Below are 16,571 nucleotides of genomic sequence, written 5' to 3'. Positions count from 1 at the left end.
TCATGGCACTGGATTATTTCGAAGGTTTGGAGCAGTGTTCTTCCCAGTGAGTCTGACCTAAATTATGTTAAACACTGACCTCACTGAATATCAACGAGTTGTCTGGTTTGTGGGATCTTGCTTTGTGTGAAATGGCTGTTGAAGTCTCCCGCAGCTTGATGCTCCCTTTTCTGTGGCTGTGAAGCTTTTGTGGAGTTCCTTCGTGTTGTTAATGGTGGTCATGAGATATAAGTTCTCATTTTTATCACAAGAACTGTAAATTAAAACATTTCCAAGTCTTTCCCATTCTAACCTACCTTTTACAAATCTTCTTTTCCTGAGTGTTTGATGCTTCACGTCTCTTATTGAAAACTGCGATCTGAACTGATAGTAAACATCGGGCGACAGCTGATGAAATGATTTATTCGAGTTTAATAAAATAAATCCTTTCAATAGGTTGGCAGTGTTTGCTTGGACAGTTTGTCTGAGGATCCAGCCAAGTTAAAATTAAATGTTCTGGCTGCTCTCTCTGTCACTGTCTTTGTTGAGAAGAAATTCCCCCCAGTTCTCCAAAGGTGCACAGAGTCCATTGTAGGAAAGCTGTTGATTGATGAAGTAATTAAACCATTTGGCAGATTTAGCTGGAAGCATTGAGACATTCAATGGTTATCTTTCTACACAAGGACCAATTGCTACTTTGGGATCTTCCTAAAACAAAACTTTTGCCAAGTTTAAAAAAAGGACTGGAGAGGCCCACAGGGTTGAACAGTATATTCCTGCTTCCTTTGGTTCCTGGAGTCACCTCAATGTTTTGAGGTATAAATAAAGTGTTTCTAGTTCAGAGTAGGATTGACTTCCCCCTGTTTTCATTCTCAATATCAGCAGTAGTTCTGATGAAGGGTTACTGAACTTGAAATGTTAACTCTGCTTTCTCTGTACAGATGCTGCCAGACCTGCTGAGTTTCTCCAGCAATCTCTGTTTTTGCTTCTGATTTCCAGCATCCGCAGTTCTTTATTTTTTTTTGAACAACATGAGCTTGCATATTTATGTTGCTGGGTGGGACTGTTACCGACACTATTTGGTACAGGGCTACAGACTGGGTCAAACAGTTAAGGTCTAAGGAGCATCTTAAAAGAGGAAGACTGAGAGTTAGCGAGAAGGAAGGAGAAAGAATTCCAAAGTTTAGGTCCCAGGCAATTGCGGGCAGGTCCATGATTAAGATCGGGGATTTCAGGCTCAAATCAGAGAAGTGCAGGAATATCACAGGGTTTTGTGACAGTGAGAGGTTCCAGAGATACTGTGGCATGAGAACACAAAGATGCGGATTTTTAAAAGCTGGAGCATTGCTAGTCTGAGAGCCAATATAGGTCAGTGGACACAACAGACTGGAGAGCAGAGAGAGATTGGCAGGCAGCCATAGGCAAGAGGAAGGTGGACAGTCTGTGCACAGTACAGATCAAGCTAAACCAATTGGACTTGTTTTGATTTCCCATTTCTAGCTCCTTATACTCCTGTGTACAAAACCGTCTTCTTGCACAGAGTTGTTTTTATAACTCCATGTGCCCTTAACTGATGGCAAGTATTTGCAGTTCTTTTGTGAGTATTTAATTTAGAGCTAAAGACTGAGAGTGCCTTTCACACTGTCAGGTCATCCAAAAGCACATTCAGGGGCATGCAGCCAACTGTGCACAGTAGGATCCCACAGGCTGCGATGTGGAATCTCTTTTACTGAAGTTGGATGAAAGAAAAGTGTTCACTGTGTTAGAGCTGCCCAGCTCTTCTTGAGAATAGTTCTGTTAGCTCTCTCATCGCGTCAGGGCCTCTGTTTAATGTCTTGCTCCAGCAACAACATTAATTATGTCGATGTTCAGAATTGCACTGCAAGTATGTGTCTGTCTGAACTTTATCGTCTAAGCTGTGGGAGTGGGGCTTGAACCCATAGCCAGTTAGTTCTGTGGTGAGAGTGCTGTCTACTGAACTGCAGCTGATGCTGTGTCAGTTACAGTGGGGCAGGTCCTGACAAACCGATCCAAGTTCAGGGTTAGCCACACTCCGGGGTTCAAACGAGAAGTGATTCTCTGTCTCACAGTCAGCCAATCCTGGGAAAGTCTGAGCTGATAGTTTTGTCTTCCTGTGCAGTTTAAGTAATGTGGAGGTGCCAGTGTTAGACTGGGGTGGACAAGGTCAGGAATCATACAACACCAGGTTATAGTCCAACAGGTTTATTTGAAATCGCAAGCTTTTGGAGCGTAGCCCCTTGGTCAGGTGAAGTGAGAGAGATGCACACAGAACACAGAATTTATAAGTAAAAGATCAAAGGGTCACATAACTGATGAGGATGTATTAAACAAACCTAAGATGCTGTTAAATCTTTAATTAGTTAGAAGGTTTAAATTGATTAATATGTATATGTAAATCCCTGAATTCCTTTCAAGTCCCTGTCCTGAGAGAACTAAAGGTTTTAACAGTGTAAAGAAGAGGTGAAATTTTAGGTCAGACAATGCATGTTAGTTGTGAGATATAACATAGCGTGGAGCTGGAGGAACACAGCAGGCCAGACAGCATTAGAGGAGCAGGAAAGTTGACGTTTCGGGTTGGGATCCTTCTTCAGAAAAGTGTGAAACTGTGTTATCTCTGACTCCAGCATCTGCAGTTCTTGCTATCTCCGATGTTAGTTGTGAGGCCTTGTTTAGAATCTGTTTGCATTTTGGTTTGGAGTCAGACTGGTTTTATTTCGAAAGAAGGAATTTATAAAACACCACATCGAGTGATGGTCTCTCTCTCTTCCACATACACACACACACAGACACACTCTCTCTCTCCCCTGCTCACACAATCTCTCTCTCTCTCATTGATTTTGATTGATTTTATTGTCATGTGTACCAAAATACCGTGAAAATTTTTGTTTACTAGCACTACAGGCAGATCACAGCAAGCAAAGGATGTACAGATCGAAAAGACTTAGAGGCATAAGGGTTACATTGCAGGTTACATTATTTGAGGCTAGAGTCCATTTTTAATGGCCGGGAAGAAGCTGTTCCTGAACCTGCTGGTGTGTGTGTTCAGATTTCTGTATGTTCTGCCTGATGGGAGAGGCTGTAGGAGATCATTACCGGGGTGCAATGGGTCTTTGATGAATGTTGGCCACTTTTCCCCGGCAGCGAGCCATGTAAGTAGAAACCATGGATGGAAGGTTGGTTTCTGTGATGGTCTGGGCTGTGCACACCACCTTCTGTAGTTTCTTACGGTCCTGGGCAGAGCAGTTGCCATACCAGGCCGTTATGCACCCGGGCAGTGTGCTTTCAATGGTGCATCGGTAGAAGTTGGTGAGGGACCTTATGGATATGCCAAACTTCCTGAGCCACCTGAGGAAGAAAAGGCGTTGTTGTGTCTTCTTGACCGTTGCATTCACATGGGGAGCCCAGGATAGGTCATCGGTTATCATCAGTCCTAGGAACTTGATGCTCTTCACCCTCTTAACCTCAGTTCCATTGATGTAGTTGGGGTCGTGTTCTCCTCCTTTCTTTCTGAAGTCTCCCCCTGACATTCACACAGACACACACACACGCACATGAATGTATGGGGTGAATTTGTATTTGCAGATACATTCTATTTTGTTCAAAAAACACACAATTTATAGACAGTCAGTCAATATGGTTTTTATAAATTCCTACTGTAGAAACAAAACTAGTCTGACTCCAAACCAAAACACAAACAGATTCTAGACAAGGCCCCACACCTAACATGCATTGTCTGACCTAAAATTTCACCCTTTCTTTATACTGGTAAACCTTTAGTCCTCTCAGGACAGGGACTTGAAAGGAATTCAGGGATTTACATATACATATTAATCAATTAAAACCTTCTAACTCAATAAAGATTTAACAGTATCTCAGGTTTATTTAATATATCCTCATCAGTGGCGTGATCCTTTGATATTTTACTTATAAAGTCTATGTTCTGTGTGCTTCTTTCTCACTTCACCTGACAAAGGGGCTATGCTCCAAAAGCTTGTGTTTTCAAATAAGCCTGTCAGACTATAACCTGGTGTCGTGTGATTTCTGACCTCACACTTCATTGAAGCTCATCTGCCACACTTTTCAGTGTATCTCCCTAGACAAACATGACCAATAAATAAATCATCCATTCATTCCTCTCCAACCAATGCACCAATGTCCTTTTGAGTTCCACACTGTCCTCCTCACAGTTTACAATTCTCTCAAGTTTCGTGTCATCTGCAAATTCTGAAACTGTCTCTTGCACACCAGGATCCAGATTCCCTGATATGAGGGCTGTGATTGTCTTGAGGAGAGTCAAGAATAAGCTGGGTCTATTTTCCCTGGACTGTTGGAGGCTGAGGAGTTACCTTTTTGAGGTTTATATAATTATGAGAGGCATGGATAGGGTAAATAGACAAGGTCTTTTCCCCCAGGGTGGGGGTGTCCAAAACTAGAGGGCATAGGTTTAAGGTGAGATGGGAAAGCTTTTAAAGGGACCTAAGGGGCAACTTTTTCATGCAGAGGGTGTATATAGAATGAGCTGAGGAGGTGCTGGAGGCTGGTACAATTATAACATTTAAAAGGCATCTAGATGGGTACATGAAATGGAAAGGTTTAGAGGGATATGGGCCAAATACTGGCAAATGGGACTGGATTAGTTTCGGATATCTGGTCGGCATGGACAAGTTGGACCAAAGGGTCTGTTTCTGTGCTGTACAGCTCTATAACTCTATAAATGCCAAGTCATCAAAAGTCTCAAGGAGGAAAGATTTCACTTTGAGGGAGAAACCAGAAGGAGTTCAGCTCATCCTGCTTTGATTGTTAAGGAGAAATTTAACAGAGGCATCTCAAATGATGAGGAGCTTCCATGGAGTTAACTTGGATGAAACAGATTCCAGTAGCAGCAGAGTTTTTAACCAGAGTTTGCAGTTTGACAATAATTAGCTGAAGAACCAGGGGAGAAATGAGAGTTTCATTTTACACATCAAGTTGTCACTATCAGGAATGCACAGGCTGAAAGGGCAGGAGAAGCAGTTTCAATTACACCTTTCAGAGGGATTTGAATAAATATTTTAAAAAGCAAAAAAAAAAGGCTACAAGTGAAAGGTATGGAGTGGCACTAATTGACAGATGCTTTCAAATGGTTAGCACAGGCCTGATGCGCTGAATGGCCTCCCTCCTACTTTAAGGTTTTATGATGCAATTAATTATTAACGCAAGCTTCAAAATACATTTTTCAGAACCCACTCTGACAGTGAAGGCTCGTCTCTGCTGCCTGGTGATACAAGTGCCAGTCCAACAAAAATGGATTCTGTCTACAGCAAAACTGCCAAACAGTGTCTCGAGGAGATTTCTGGTAGGTGACGTGGTCTTATTAAACCTTCAGCATTCCATTCAGAAAAATGATACAAGTTGTTCCTGTTTAAGACTGTCCTTGTGAAGGGACGAAGGAGATAGGTTTCTTCCCTGGCAGAGAGTAGATGGTAACCACAGTGAGGAATCAATACAGTTGTTGCTGGGACATAGACTTTAAGCAAGGACCGTCGGACACTGGATTAGTAATTAGTGAAGAGTCTGAGTGTCTATTTCTGATTGTTTTCAATGTAAACAAGACAAGGAGGGAATCCAGTGAGCACCTGTCCTTGTGGTTGTTGTGGAAGGCATAGTGGGGCCAGTGAATTGTGCATTCCAAATGTTAATTGTGTTTCAATACAATGGAAGGTACAATTTTCACATCCTTGCGATGTCCCAGAAGTGCCTAATATCCAGTGAATTACCTTTCAAAGTGCAGTCCCTGTTGCAATGTAGGAAATGCAGCAGCAAGTAAGTACACAGCAAGGTCCCACACACAGCTAGGAGACAACAACCGAGATAGCAAGGTGTAGAGCTGGATGAACACAGCAGGCCAAGCAGCATCAGAGGAGCAGGAAGGCTGACGTTTCGGGCCTAGACCCTTCTTCAGAAATGGGGGAGGGGAAGGGGGTTCTGAAATAAATAGGGAGAGAGTGGGAAGCGGATAGAAGATGGATAGAGGAGAAGATAGGTGGAGAGGTTTGCTTCAGGACGTGGTCGAGCAGTTTCAAGGCCGAAGAGATTACGAGAGAGTTGCAGTGGGATAGAAAAGGTCTAGGCCCGAAACATCAGCCTTCCTGCTTGGCCTGCTGTGTTCATCCAGCTCTGCACCTTGTTATCTCAGATTTTCCAGCATCTGCAGTTCCTACTATCTCAGGAGACAACAACAGGCCAATTTGCTAATGGTGTTGGATGAGAGATAAGTGTTGGCACAGACACTGGGGGAGCTCCCCATTCATCTTTAGATGATGGTGTCAGCTGTTTTATGTCTGAGTGGGTCCTTAGACATTTTCAATTAATATATGGGACATGGGCATCACTGGTTGGGCAAGTATTTATTGCCTGTCCCTAGTTGCCCCTTGAGAATGTGGTGGTGAGCTGCCTCTTGAACCGATGCTGTACATGTGCTGTATATTGACACACAATGCCCTTAGGGAGGGAAATCCAGGATTCTGACCGATCGACAGTAAAGGAACAGCGATATATTTCCAAGTCAGGATGGTGAGTGGCTTGGAGGGGAACTTGTAGGGGATGGTGTTCCCATGTATCTGCTTTACTTGTCCTTCTAGATGGAAGTGGTTGGGGGTTTGGAAGGTGCTAAGGATTTTTGGTGAATTTCTGCAGTGCATCTTGCTGATAATACATACTTATATTACTGAACGTCGGTGGTGGAGGGAGTGGGATGTTTGTGGATGTGGTGCCAATCAAGCGGCTGCTTTGTCCTAGACAACAAGGTGCAGGGCTGGATGAGCACAGCAGGCCAAGCAGCATCATAGGTTGGTGTCGAGCTTCTTAAGTGTTGTTGGAGCTGCACCCATCCAGGCAAGTGGGGAGTATTCCATCACATTCCTGACTTGTGCCTTGTAGATGGTGGACAGGCTTTGGGGAGTCAGGAGGTGAGTTACTCGCCACAGTATTCCCAGCTTCTGACCTGCTCTTGTAGCCACTGTGTTTATGTGGTGAGAGCATCTGAGTTTCTGATCAATGGTAACCCCTAGGATGTTGATAGTGAGGGATTCAGTGATGGTAACACCATTGAATGTCAAGGGGTGGTGGTTAGATTGTCTCTTATTGGTGATGGCCATAGCCTGGCATTTTTGTGGCGTGAATGTTACTTGCCACTTGTCAGCCCAAGCCTAGATATTGTGCAGATCTTGACACATTTGAAAATGGACTGCTTCAGTATCTGAGGAGTCACAGATGTTGCTGAACATTGTGTAATCATCGGCAAACATCCCCAATTCTGACCTTATGATGGAGGGAAGGTCATTGATGAAGCAGCTGAAGATGGTTGGGCCTAGGACACTACCCTGAGGAACTCCTGCAGAGATGTCCTGGAGCTGGGATGATTGACCTCCAACAACCACGACCATCTCCCTGTGTGTCAGGTATGACTCTAAACAATGGAGAGTTTGCCCTTGATACCCATTGATTCCAGTTTTGCTCAGGCTCCTTGATGCCACACTCAGTCGAATGTAGCCTTGATGTCAAGAGCTGTCACTCTCACCTCACCTCTGGAATTCAGCTCTTTTGTCCATGTTTGGTGTAAAGCTGTGAACTGCAGCAGTTTAAGAAGAGGCTCACCATCGCTCCTCAGGGCAACTAGGGATGGGGAATAAATACTGGGCCCAGCCAGTAACACCCAGATCCCATGGATGAATAAAGGAAAGATAAGTTTAGGTGCTGAGTGGTCTTGGTATTTCCCCAAACTGGGCATCAGTGAGCAGGTTCTTCGTAACTAAGAGTTGCCTGATGGTTCTCTTGACACCCCCTTCCATCCTTTGCTGATGATCGAGGACAGGCTGAAGGGGAGTAATTGTTGGGTTGGATGTATGGTTGTGGTGTAAGTGGTTGGGGAGACAGTATACACACGGTCAGTGAGCAAATGGAGTGACAAGTGACTGGGGAAATTGACGAGATAAATTGGGAGGGCTTCATGTGTAAAACAAAAAAATCTATCTTCTTCAGGCCGTCCTGCCTTTTAGTGCAGTTGGTAAAGTTTTATTTTGGCAAATGAGCCGATAATGAAGGATCTGGGAGCAGAAATGTGTCTGGAAACACATCATTCGGATAATGATTGGAATGAGGTTGTGGCAATTTGAAGCCAAGCCACAAATATTAGGGCTGGGACGAGAAGCTACTGAAGCCTTTTCAGGAATGGGAGCGGACACGAGGATGTTAGTGTTAGTGTGAGCTGAGAAATTATAGAAAAATTCTGGAAATGTTTACAAGTCCTTCCCCCCACCCTCCGCCACTGCAGTTTCTCCTACAAGCGAAAGACTACCCTCATCTATTCTAACTCTAGTCTTTATTTGTATCTTCTCCTTGCCCCCTGTTCAACTAATTGGACACTACATTCTGAATTTGCATCATTCATCCCTGTGTCCCAATATCTTTGCTTTGTCATCAGTCTCCAAATATTTGACCTCTTCCAGCAGCAGCTACACTATCTCCCTCATATTGCCTCCTGTTGTATTTATGAACTGTGTGGGGTTTGTTTCCTATAATGCTTGGCTCTTCAAGCAGGTTAATTAAAAAGGGAAAAGCCAATAAATTAATCCTATAAATCCTGGAACAGCCAGGTGTTGTATAAGAGTGTAAGGGTCTGAACGGGTTAATACTGAGGAATGTTTTAACCACCCGCTGTATACCTGTGACTGGTGGATTTACGTGAGAATCATGCTGCATTATTCCACGAGCAGATGAGTTAATTGAGTTACTGAAAATGCTTCTTTTTTTCTCCCAGGATCCAGAATAAAAGATTTTCACCAACTTCTTTAACCAACTCAAAATAATTCATTTGCTAGAAACAAAGTGGAAAACTTTGATTAACATCTAAACTAAGAACTGGAATTAAAACTATGCTCATGCTCAACCACACACCCCACAATAAGACAGGTTTCTGCAGAGATGATGCTTTTTTAAAAAAGGCAAAACATAAAAAGACTGTGTGGACCAAAGGTCTGGAAGCAAAGGCTAGAATTGGACCATATCTGCTGGATTTCATGTGCGCAAAGTTGAATTGTTGACAGTCATTGACTGATCGCACAACTTCAACTCTGAATATAATCAGTCTGGATTCAAGCCTTCAGGACATGGATAGTCCACCTTTGCAGGTTTCACTAGCTAGTCAGAAATCTTGGTATTTAGCAACTATGTCAGGTTCCCAGGACTTTCTACCAAGACTGGACTTTCAGCACTGTGACCTATAGCTCCCGGGATATCTTTCTTAATGACCCATCGGTCAATGAAACAAATTGTAAGTTGGGAAAGGATTGCAGCCATTAACCTAGAGGCCTCCTACTCCTTTTAAAGGCAGGTTTTCCAGTAATTGAGGCAATAATGCCCATCTCTTACCTTCTTGAAAGATTTGCTTGGCTCATTTCTCCAAAGTCACTTGATTTTTCTGTAAACAGCTGATGGCTTACAGCACACATCAATCTTGATGAAACGCGTAAAATATCCAAACTCTTCCATATGTTCAAAAATTTAAATAGAACGTTTAAATTTAAATAATTGATAAATGACAATGGCCTCGTGGCATTATTGCTAGACAATTAATCCAGAAACTCAGCTAATGTTCTGGGAACCTGAATTTGAATCCCACTATGGCAGATGGTGGAATTTGAATTCAATAAAAAATCTGGAATTAAGAGTCTAATGATGACCGTGAATCCATTGTTGATTGTTGGAAAAATCCATCTGGTTCACTAATGTCCTTCAGGGAAGGAAACTGCTACCTTTACCTGGTCTGGCCTACATGTGACTCCAGATCCACAGCAATGCAGTTGGCTCTCAATTACCCTCTGAAATGGTCCAGCAAGCCATTCAATTGTACCAATTACTATGAAGTCTCTCTGAGGGCAACCAGGGACGGGCGATAAATGCTGGCCAGCCAGCAACACCCACATCCCACTAATGAATAAAACAAAGTCTTTCCAACACACCACCCTCTGTATCGTATGGCCTTTGGGGAGAACAGTTCAGTAATTCAAAGTGAACAAAACCTAATGACCGGTTGTTCCTTGTAGTCTCTGTAATAATGTCAGTCATGTCAGCTGGTGATCTCTCCCTAACATGCAGCGAGTTGTATCTGGATTCTGACTGCAGCATCTTCTCATTAGATGTGCAGTTCAGTTTTCTCTATCACATCAGACTAAACAAGCCCTGTAGGTGCTGATCCTAAAAGAGGATTTTGGAAGCAAACTGACCCCATGATGAGCGATGGTACAGATAGTCTTACCATGTGCTCAGTAATGAGGGTTACTGATATCACATCGGGAATTGTGAAAAAAGACATGGCTTCATGTAGCCAGAGTATCCCAAAGTGTTTTGCATTCAGTGCAGTTCTGTTTGAAAAGTCATCTCTGTTATAATGTTAAAAACGGTGAAACCAATTGTGACCCAGCAAAGGCCATGAAACGGCAATTTAGTGACCAAAGAATCTGTTTTTATTATTGGTTGAGGGTAGATATCATTAGGGTACCTTGAAGAACTCCATGCTTTCCCACACAGTAATGCTGTTGGATATTTTACAGATAAATAAGAGGTTGGGCTGAGTCTCAGTTTAATGTCTAACCCAAAATATAGCACCTGCCACAATGCAGAATTCCCTCAGTGTGAATGTCAGCCTAGATTTTCAGGTTGTTTGAATCAAACACCTTGTGACACAGAGTTCAGTTGACTGAACCACAGCTAATATTATGCAGAAAGGACAAAGGGAATGGGTCGAATTCGATCCCGTTTCATAGGATTGGCACAGCCATGATGGGACTAATGGTCTTTGTTTCTGGGCATTCCGACTTTCTTGGGGAAATAGATTGGTGCATTTAAAAATAAAATGGGGCATTTTAATCCGGTTGAATTCAACATCCTACTTCTTGGGTCTATGATACTTACACTAACGCCCTTTTGGTTTATTTAAGTATTACCTCCATTTTCTGATGTGAATATCAGGCCTGCAGGCATGGTACTGCCTTCACAGTTCATGGGTTAAAGTGTGAGACATGGAGAGAGCTGCATTTAAACTTCCCTCTATTTAATTCAAAAGTTATGCCCTTGTGAATTACAGGGTTTTATTTTCCATGATATTCATTAAACCATTTGTGGTTTACTGCATTCTTGAGTCTGTTCAATGTTGATTTATTTGGAAGTGCATTTTCAATTTTAGCAAAACAGAAATGAATGGATTTCCCATGAGATTGTTCATGGCCCCTTAGAGGACCCGCTCCTATAAAAGTAAGATGCTTGAGGTGGGACCGGAAGGAATTGGGACATTGGCAGGAAAGGCAAGCTTTATATTACATTTTTATTCTTAAAGCTGTGAAACAGCTTGTTATTTGTCCTATAACTAACTCTCAAACTATAGACGACATTTTATCAATCATAATAGAATGAAAGGAAATAGATTCTGTGAACGTTCCATTACTGTTTGCCTCGACCTTGTGTTGAAATGGTGCAGCGACAGATTGTTTAAGAATAACAAAAACAAAGTTGCTGGAAAAGCTCAGCAGGTCTGGCAGCATCTGTGAAGGAAAAAAACAGAATTAACGTTTTGGGTCTGGTGACCCTTCCTCAGATGCTGCCAGGTTTGCTGGGCTTTTCCAGCAATTTTGTTTTTTTCCTGATTTACAGCATCCGCAGTTCTTTCAGTTTTTATATTGTATAAGAATAATACTGACTGGAACGTTTTGTGGTGCTTTCTTCAATATCCTGGCGTTAAAGAAAGAAAAGTTGTTAAATTCTCCAGTGATTTTCAACACCTCATAGGTGCAGAAAAAGTCCATTCAGCCCTTTGAGTCTGCTGTGCCATGCAGTATGATCCTGGTCAATCAAATATTCGATGCCTTTTAGCCACCTCATCACCACATCGCTGTACTCCACTGGGGATCAGAAATCTATCAATCTCTACCAGAAACATACTCAAAAACTGAGCTCCCACAGCCTTCTGTGGCAGAAAATTCCAAAAGTACACATCCCGCTCAGTTAAAAAAAAATCTTTTCATCTCAGACCTAAATGGAATCGCCCTTATTTAAGCAGCGTCCCCTGGTTATAGACTCCCCACCCAGAGGGAAACATCTTACTTGCACCTACCCCCTCTATTCCTTTAAGTATTTTGGAGGTTTCAATGAGATCGCCTCTCGTTCTTCAAAACTCTTGAATTACACACCCAGTTAACCCAATCGCTCTCCATTGGACAGACCCAGCATCCCGGGAATAAGTCCAGCGAACCTTTGTTGCATTTCCTGTACAGCAGTAATATCTTCCCTGAGGTAAGGAGACCAGGAGGTGTCCAACCGAGCTCCTGTACAATTGAAGCAAGACTTTATTGCTCCTGTATTCAATCCTTCTTGCAATATAAGCTAACGTTCAATTTCCCTTCTGTAAACTTCCTGCACTGTATGTTAGCCTTCAGTGACTTATCAGCGAGGACACCATGGTCTCTTTATACATTTGTACCTTCCTCATACAACACTCATTCCCACTCATTTTTGTATCATCAGCAAATTTGGAAAGATTAGATTTGGTCCCCATCTCCAAATCATTGATATTTATTGTGAACAGCTGGAGCCAAGCCCTGATCTTTGTGGTACGCCATTTTTTTTTCTTTATTCATGCACGGGATAAGAGCATGACAGCATTTATTGCCCATCCCTAATTGCCCAGAGGGCAGTTAAGCGTCAACCACATTGCTGTGGGTCTGGAGTCACATGTAGGCCAGACCAGGTGAGGATGGCAGTTTCCTTCCCTAAAGGACATTAGTGAACCAGATGGGTTTTTCCAACAATCAGCAATGGATTCATGGTCATCATTAGACTCTTAATTCCAGATATTTATTGAATTCAAATTCCACCATCTGCCATGGCGGGATTCAAACCTGGGTCCCCAGAACATTATCTGGGTTTCTGGCTTAACAGCGATAATACCATGAGGCCATCACTCCCCATTTACAGCTGGCCAATGTGAGAAAGACACTTTTTATTTTTATTCACTTGTGGGACCTGGTTGTCGTTGGCTGGGCCAGAATTTATTGCCACATTGTTAATTGTCCTTGAGAAGGTGGTGGTGAGCTGCCTTCTTGAACCGCTGCAGTCCATGTGCTGTAGGTTGACCCACAATGCCCTCAGGGAGGGAATTCCAGGATCTGGACCCAGTGACACTGAAGGAACGGTGATATATTTCCAAGTCAGGATGGTGAGTGGCTTGGAGGGGAACTTGCAGGGGGTGGTGTTCCCATGTATCTGCTGCCCTTGTCCTTCTAGATGGAAGTGGTAGTGGGTTTGGAAGGTGCTGCCTGAGGATCTTTGGTGAATTTCTGCAGTGCATCTTGTAGATGGTACACACTGCTGCTACTGAGCGTCGGTGGTGGTGGGAGTGGATGCTTGTGGATGTGGTGCCAATCAATGGGGCTGCTTTGTCCTGAATATTTTCAAGTGTCTGGAGTTTTGTTGAAGTTGCACCCATCCAGGCAAGTGGGGAATATTCCATCACACTCCTGACTTGTGCCTTGTAGATGGTGGACAGGCTTTGGGCAGTCAGGAGGTGAATTATTCGCCACATAATTCCTTGCTTCTGACCTGCTCTTGCAGCCACTGTCTTTACATGGCTAGTCTTGTTCTGTTTCGGTCAATGATAACTCCCAGGATGTTGATAGTGGGGGATTCTGTGGTGGTAACACCATTGAATGTCAAGGGGCGGTGGTTAGATTGTCTCTTATTGGTGATGGTCATAGCCTGGCATTTGTGTGGCGCGAAAGTCACTTGCCACTTGCCAGCCCAAGCCTGGATATTGTCCAGGTCTTGTTGCATATGAACATGGACTGCTTCAGTATCTGAGGAGTCATGAATGGTGCTGAACATTGTGCAATCATCGGCAAACATCCCCATTTCTGACCTTTTGATGGAGGGAAGGTCATTGATGAAGCAGCTGAAGATGATTGGGCCTAGGACACTACCCTGAGGAACTCCTGCAGAGATGTCCTGGGGCTGAGATGATTGGCCTCCAACAACCACGCCCATCTTCCTATGTGTCAGGTATGACTACAGCCAGCAGACGTTAGTGCCGAGCAGGTTATTTCTGAGCAGCTGCTGTTTGATAGCACTGTTACTGACACCTTCCATCACTTTACTGATGATCGAGAGGAGACTGACTGGGGGGGTAATTGGCCGGGTTGGATTTATCCTGCTTTTTGTGTAAAGGACATACTTGGGAAATTTTCCACATTGTCGGGTAGATACCAGTGTTGTAACTGTACTGGAACAGCTTGGCTAGGGGAGCGACAAGTTCTGGAGCACAAGTCTTCAGTACTATTGCCCGAATGTTGTCAGGGCCCATAGCCTTTGCAGCATCCAGTGTCTCCAACTGTTTCTTGATATCACATGGAGTGAATTGAATTGGCTGAAGACTGGTATCTGTGATGCTGGGGACCTCTGGAGGAGGCTGAGATGGATCATCCACTCGGCACTTCTGGCTGAAGATTGCTGCGAATGCTTTAGCCTTATCTTTTGCCCTGATGTGCTGGGCCCTTCCATCATTGAGGATGGGGATATTTGTGGAGCCTCCTCCAGTGAGTTGTTTAATTGTCCACCACCATTCACAACTGGATGTGGCAGGACTGCAGAGCTTAGATCTGATCCGTTGGTTGTGAGATCACTTAGCTCTGTCTATCACTTGCTGCTTTCGCTGTTTGGCGTGCAAGTAATCCTGTTTGGTGGCTTCACCAGGTTGACACCTCATCTTCAGGTATGCCTGGTGCTACTCCTGGCATGCCCTCCTGCACTCTCCATTGAACCAGGGTTGATCCCCTGCCTTGATGGTAATGGTTGAGTGGGGGATATGCCGGGCCATGAGGTTACAGATTGTGCTGGAGTACAATTCTGCTCCTGTTGATGGCCCACAGCACCTCAAGGATGCCCAGTCTTGAGTTGCTAGATCTGTGCGAAGTCTGTCCCATTTAGCTCAGTGATAGTGCCACACAACACGATGGAGGTTATTCTTAATGTGAAGGCGGGACTTCATCTCCACAAGGACTGTGCGATGGGCACTCTTACCGATACTGTCATGGACAGATGTAACTGCAGCTGGCAGATTGGTAAGGATGAGGTCAGGTATGTTTTTCCCTCTTGTTGATTCCCTCACCACCTGCCGCAGACCCAGTCTAGCAGCTATGTCCTTTAGGACCCGACCAGCTCGATCAGTAATACTGCTGCTGAGCCACTCTTGGGTAATGGACATTGAAATACCCCACCCAGAGTACATTTTGTGCCCTTGCCATCCTCAGTGCTTCCTCTAAGTCTTGTTCAACATGGAGGCGTACTGATTCATCAGCTGAGGGAGGACGGTATGTGGTAATCAGCAGGAGATTTCCTTGCCCATGTTTAACCTGAAGCCATGAGACTTCATGGAGTCCAGAGTCAATGTTGAGGACTCCCAGAGCAACTCCCTCCCGACTGTATCCCACTGTGCCGCCCCCTCTGCTGGGTCTGCCCTGCCGGTGGGACAGGACATATCCAGGGATAGTGATGGTGGTGTCTGGGACATTGTCTGTAAGGTATGATTCTGTGAGTATGACTGTATCAGGCTGTTGCTTGACTAGTCTGTGAGACAGCTCTCCCAATGTTGGCACTAACCCCCAGATATTAGTGAGGAGGACTTTGCGGGGTCGACAGGGCTGTTTCTGCCGTTGTCTTTTCCAGTGCCTAGGTCAATGCCAGGTGACCCGTCCAGTTTCATTTCTTTGTTAATGCTTCATAGCAATTGTTTTAACTGGTGGCTCGCTTGGCCATTCCAGAGGGCAGTTGAAAGTCCTACTCTCTGTTTTCTGTTTGACAGCCGATTGTGAAGTCCTGTCAATACTATACCTCCTGCCCATGTGCTTTAATCTTTCTAACTAGCCTCCGTGGGGGACTTTATCAAAAGCTTTCTGAAAATCCAAGTGTACGAGATTGAATGACACCCCTTATTAATTTTGATTGTAGCATCCTCAGAAACCTACAAGTTCAGCAAACATGAGTTTACCATTTGCTAAATCATGCTGACTCTGCCCAAACAGATCATTATTTTCCATGTGTCAGTTTATCATTTCCTTTCTCATTGACTGTATTATTTTCACCCCTTCCCCTGATGTAAGGCTAACAGGTCTGTAGTTCTAGGTTTTCTCTCTCACTCCCCTCTTTAATAATGGGGTGACATTTGCTTCCGTCCAATCCACAAGAATCATTGTGTTTTGGAAGGTAGTCACCAAGGTAACTACTGTATGTGCAGGGATTAATCAACTTTCAGCCTCATTAATAGTGGGGAGGCTGTGGCTTTGAGGTATTATTGCTGCATTGTTAATCTGTACACTCAGGTAATGTTCTGGGGACCTGGGTTTGAATCCCACCATGGTAAATGGTGGAATTTGAATTCAGTAAAACAAAATCTGGAATTAAGAGTCTAATGATGACCGTGAATCCATTGCCGGTTGTCAGAAAAATCCAATCTGCATTACTAATGTCCCTTTAGGGAAGGAAACTGCCAT

At 43.9% G+C, this 16,571-nt stretch overlaps 1 protein-coding gene across 1 annotated transcript in view; it reads left to right on the top strand.

Moving 5' to 3' along the window:
• Positions 1-16,571, top strand: part of nav3 (neuron navigator 3) — a 178,104-nt gene that overhangs the window by 26,899 nt on the left and 134,634 nt on the right. The window contains exon 3 of the mRNA XM_048607473.1: positions 5,220-5,335. Within this exon, the coding sequence (XP_048463430.1) occupies positions 5,220-5,335 (116 nt within the window). The remainder of the gene's footprint in view (positions 1-5,219; positions 5,336-16,571) is intronic.

The sequence above is a fragment of the Rhincodon typus genome, chromosome 18 (genome assembly GCF_021869965.1).
Source record: "Rhincodon typus isolate 14 chromosome 18, sRhiTyp1.1, whole genome shotgun sequence".
NCBI lineage: Eukaryota > Metazoa > Chordata > Chondrichthyes > Orectolobiformes > Rhincodontidae > Rhincodon > Rhincodon typus.
Note: the sequence above shows the minus strand (reverse complement) of the source record. Positions and strands in the feature narration are given on the sequence as shown.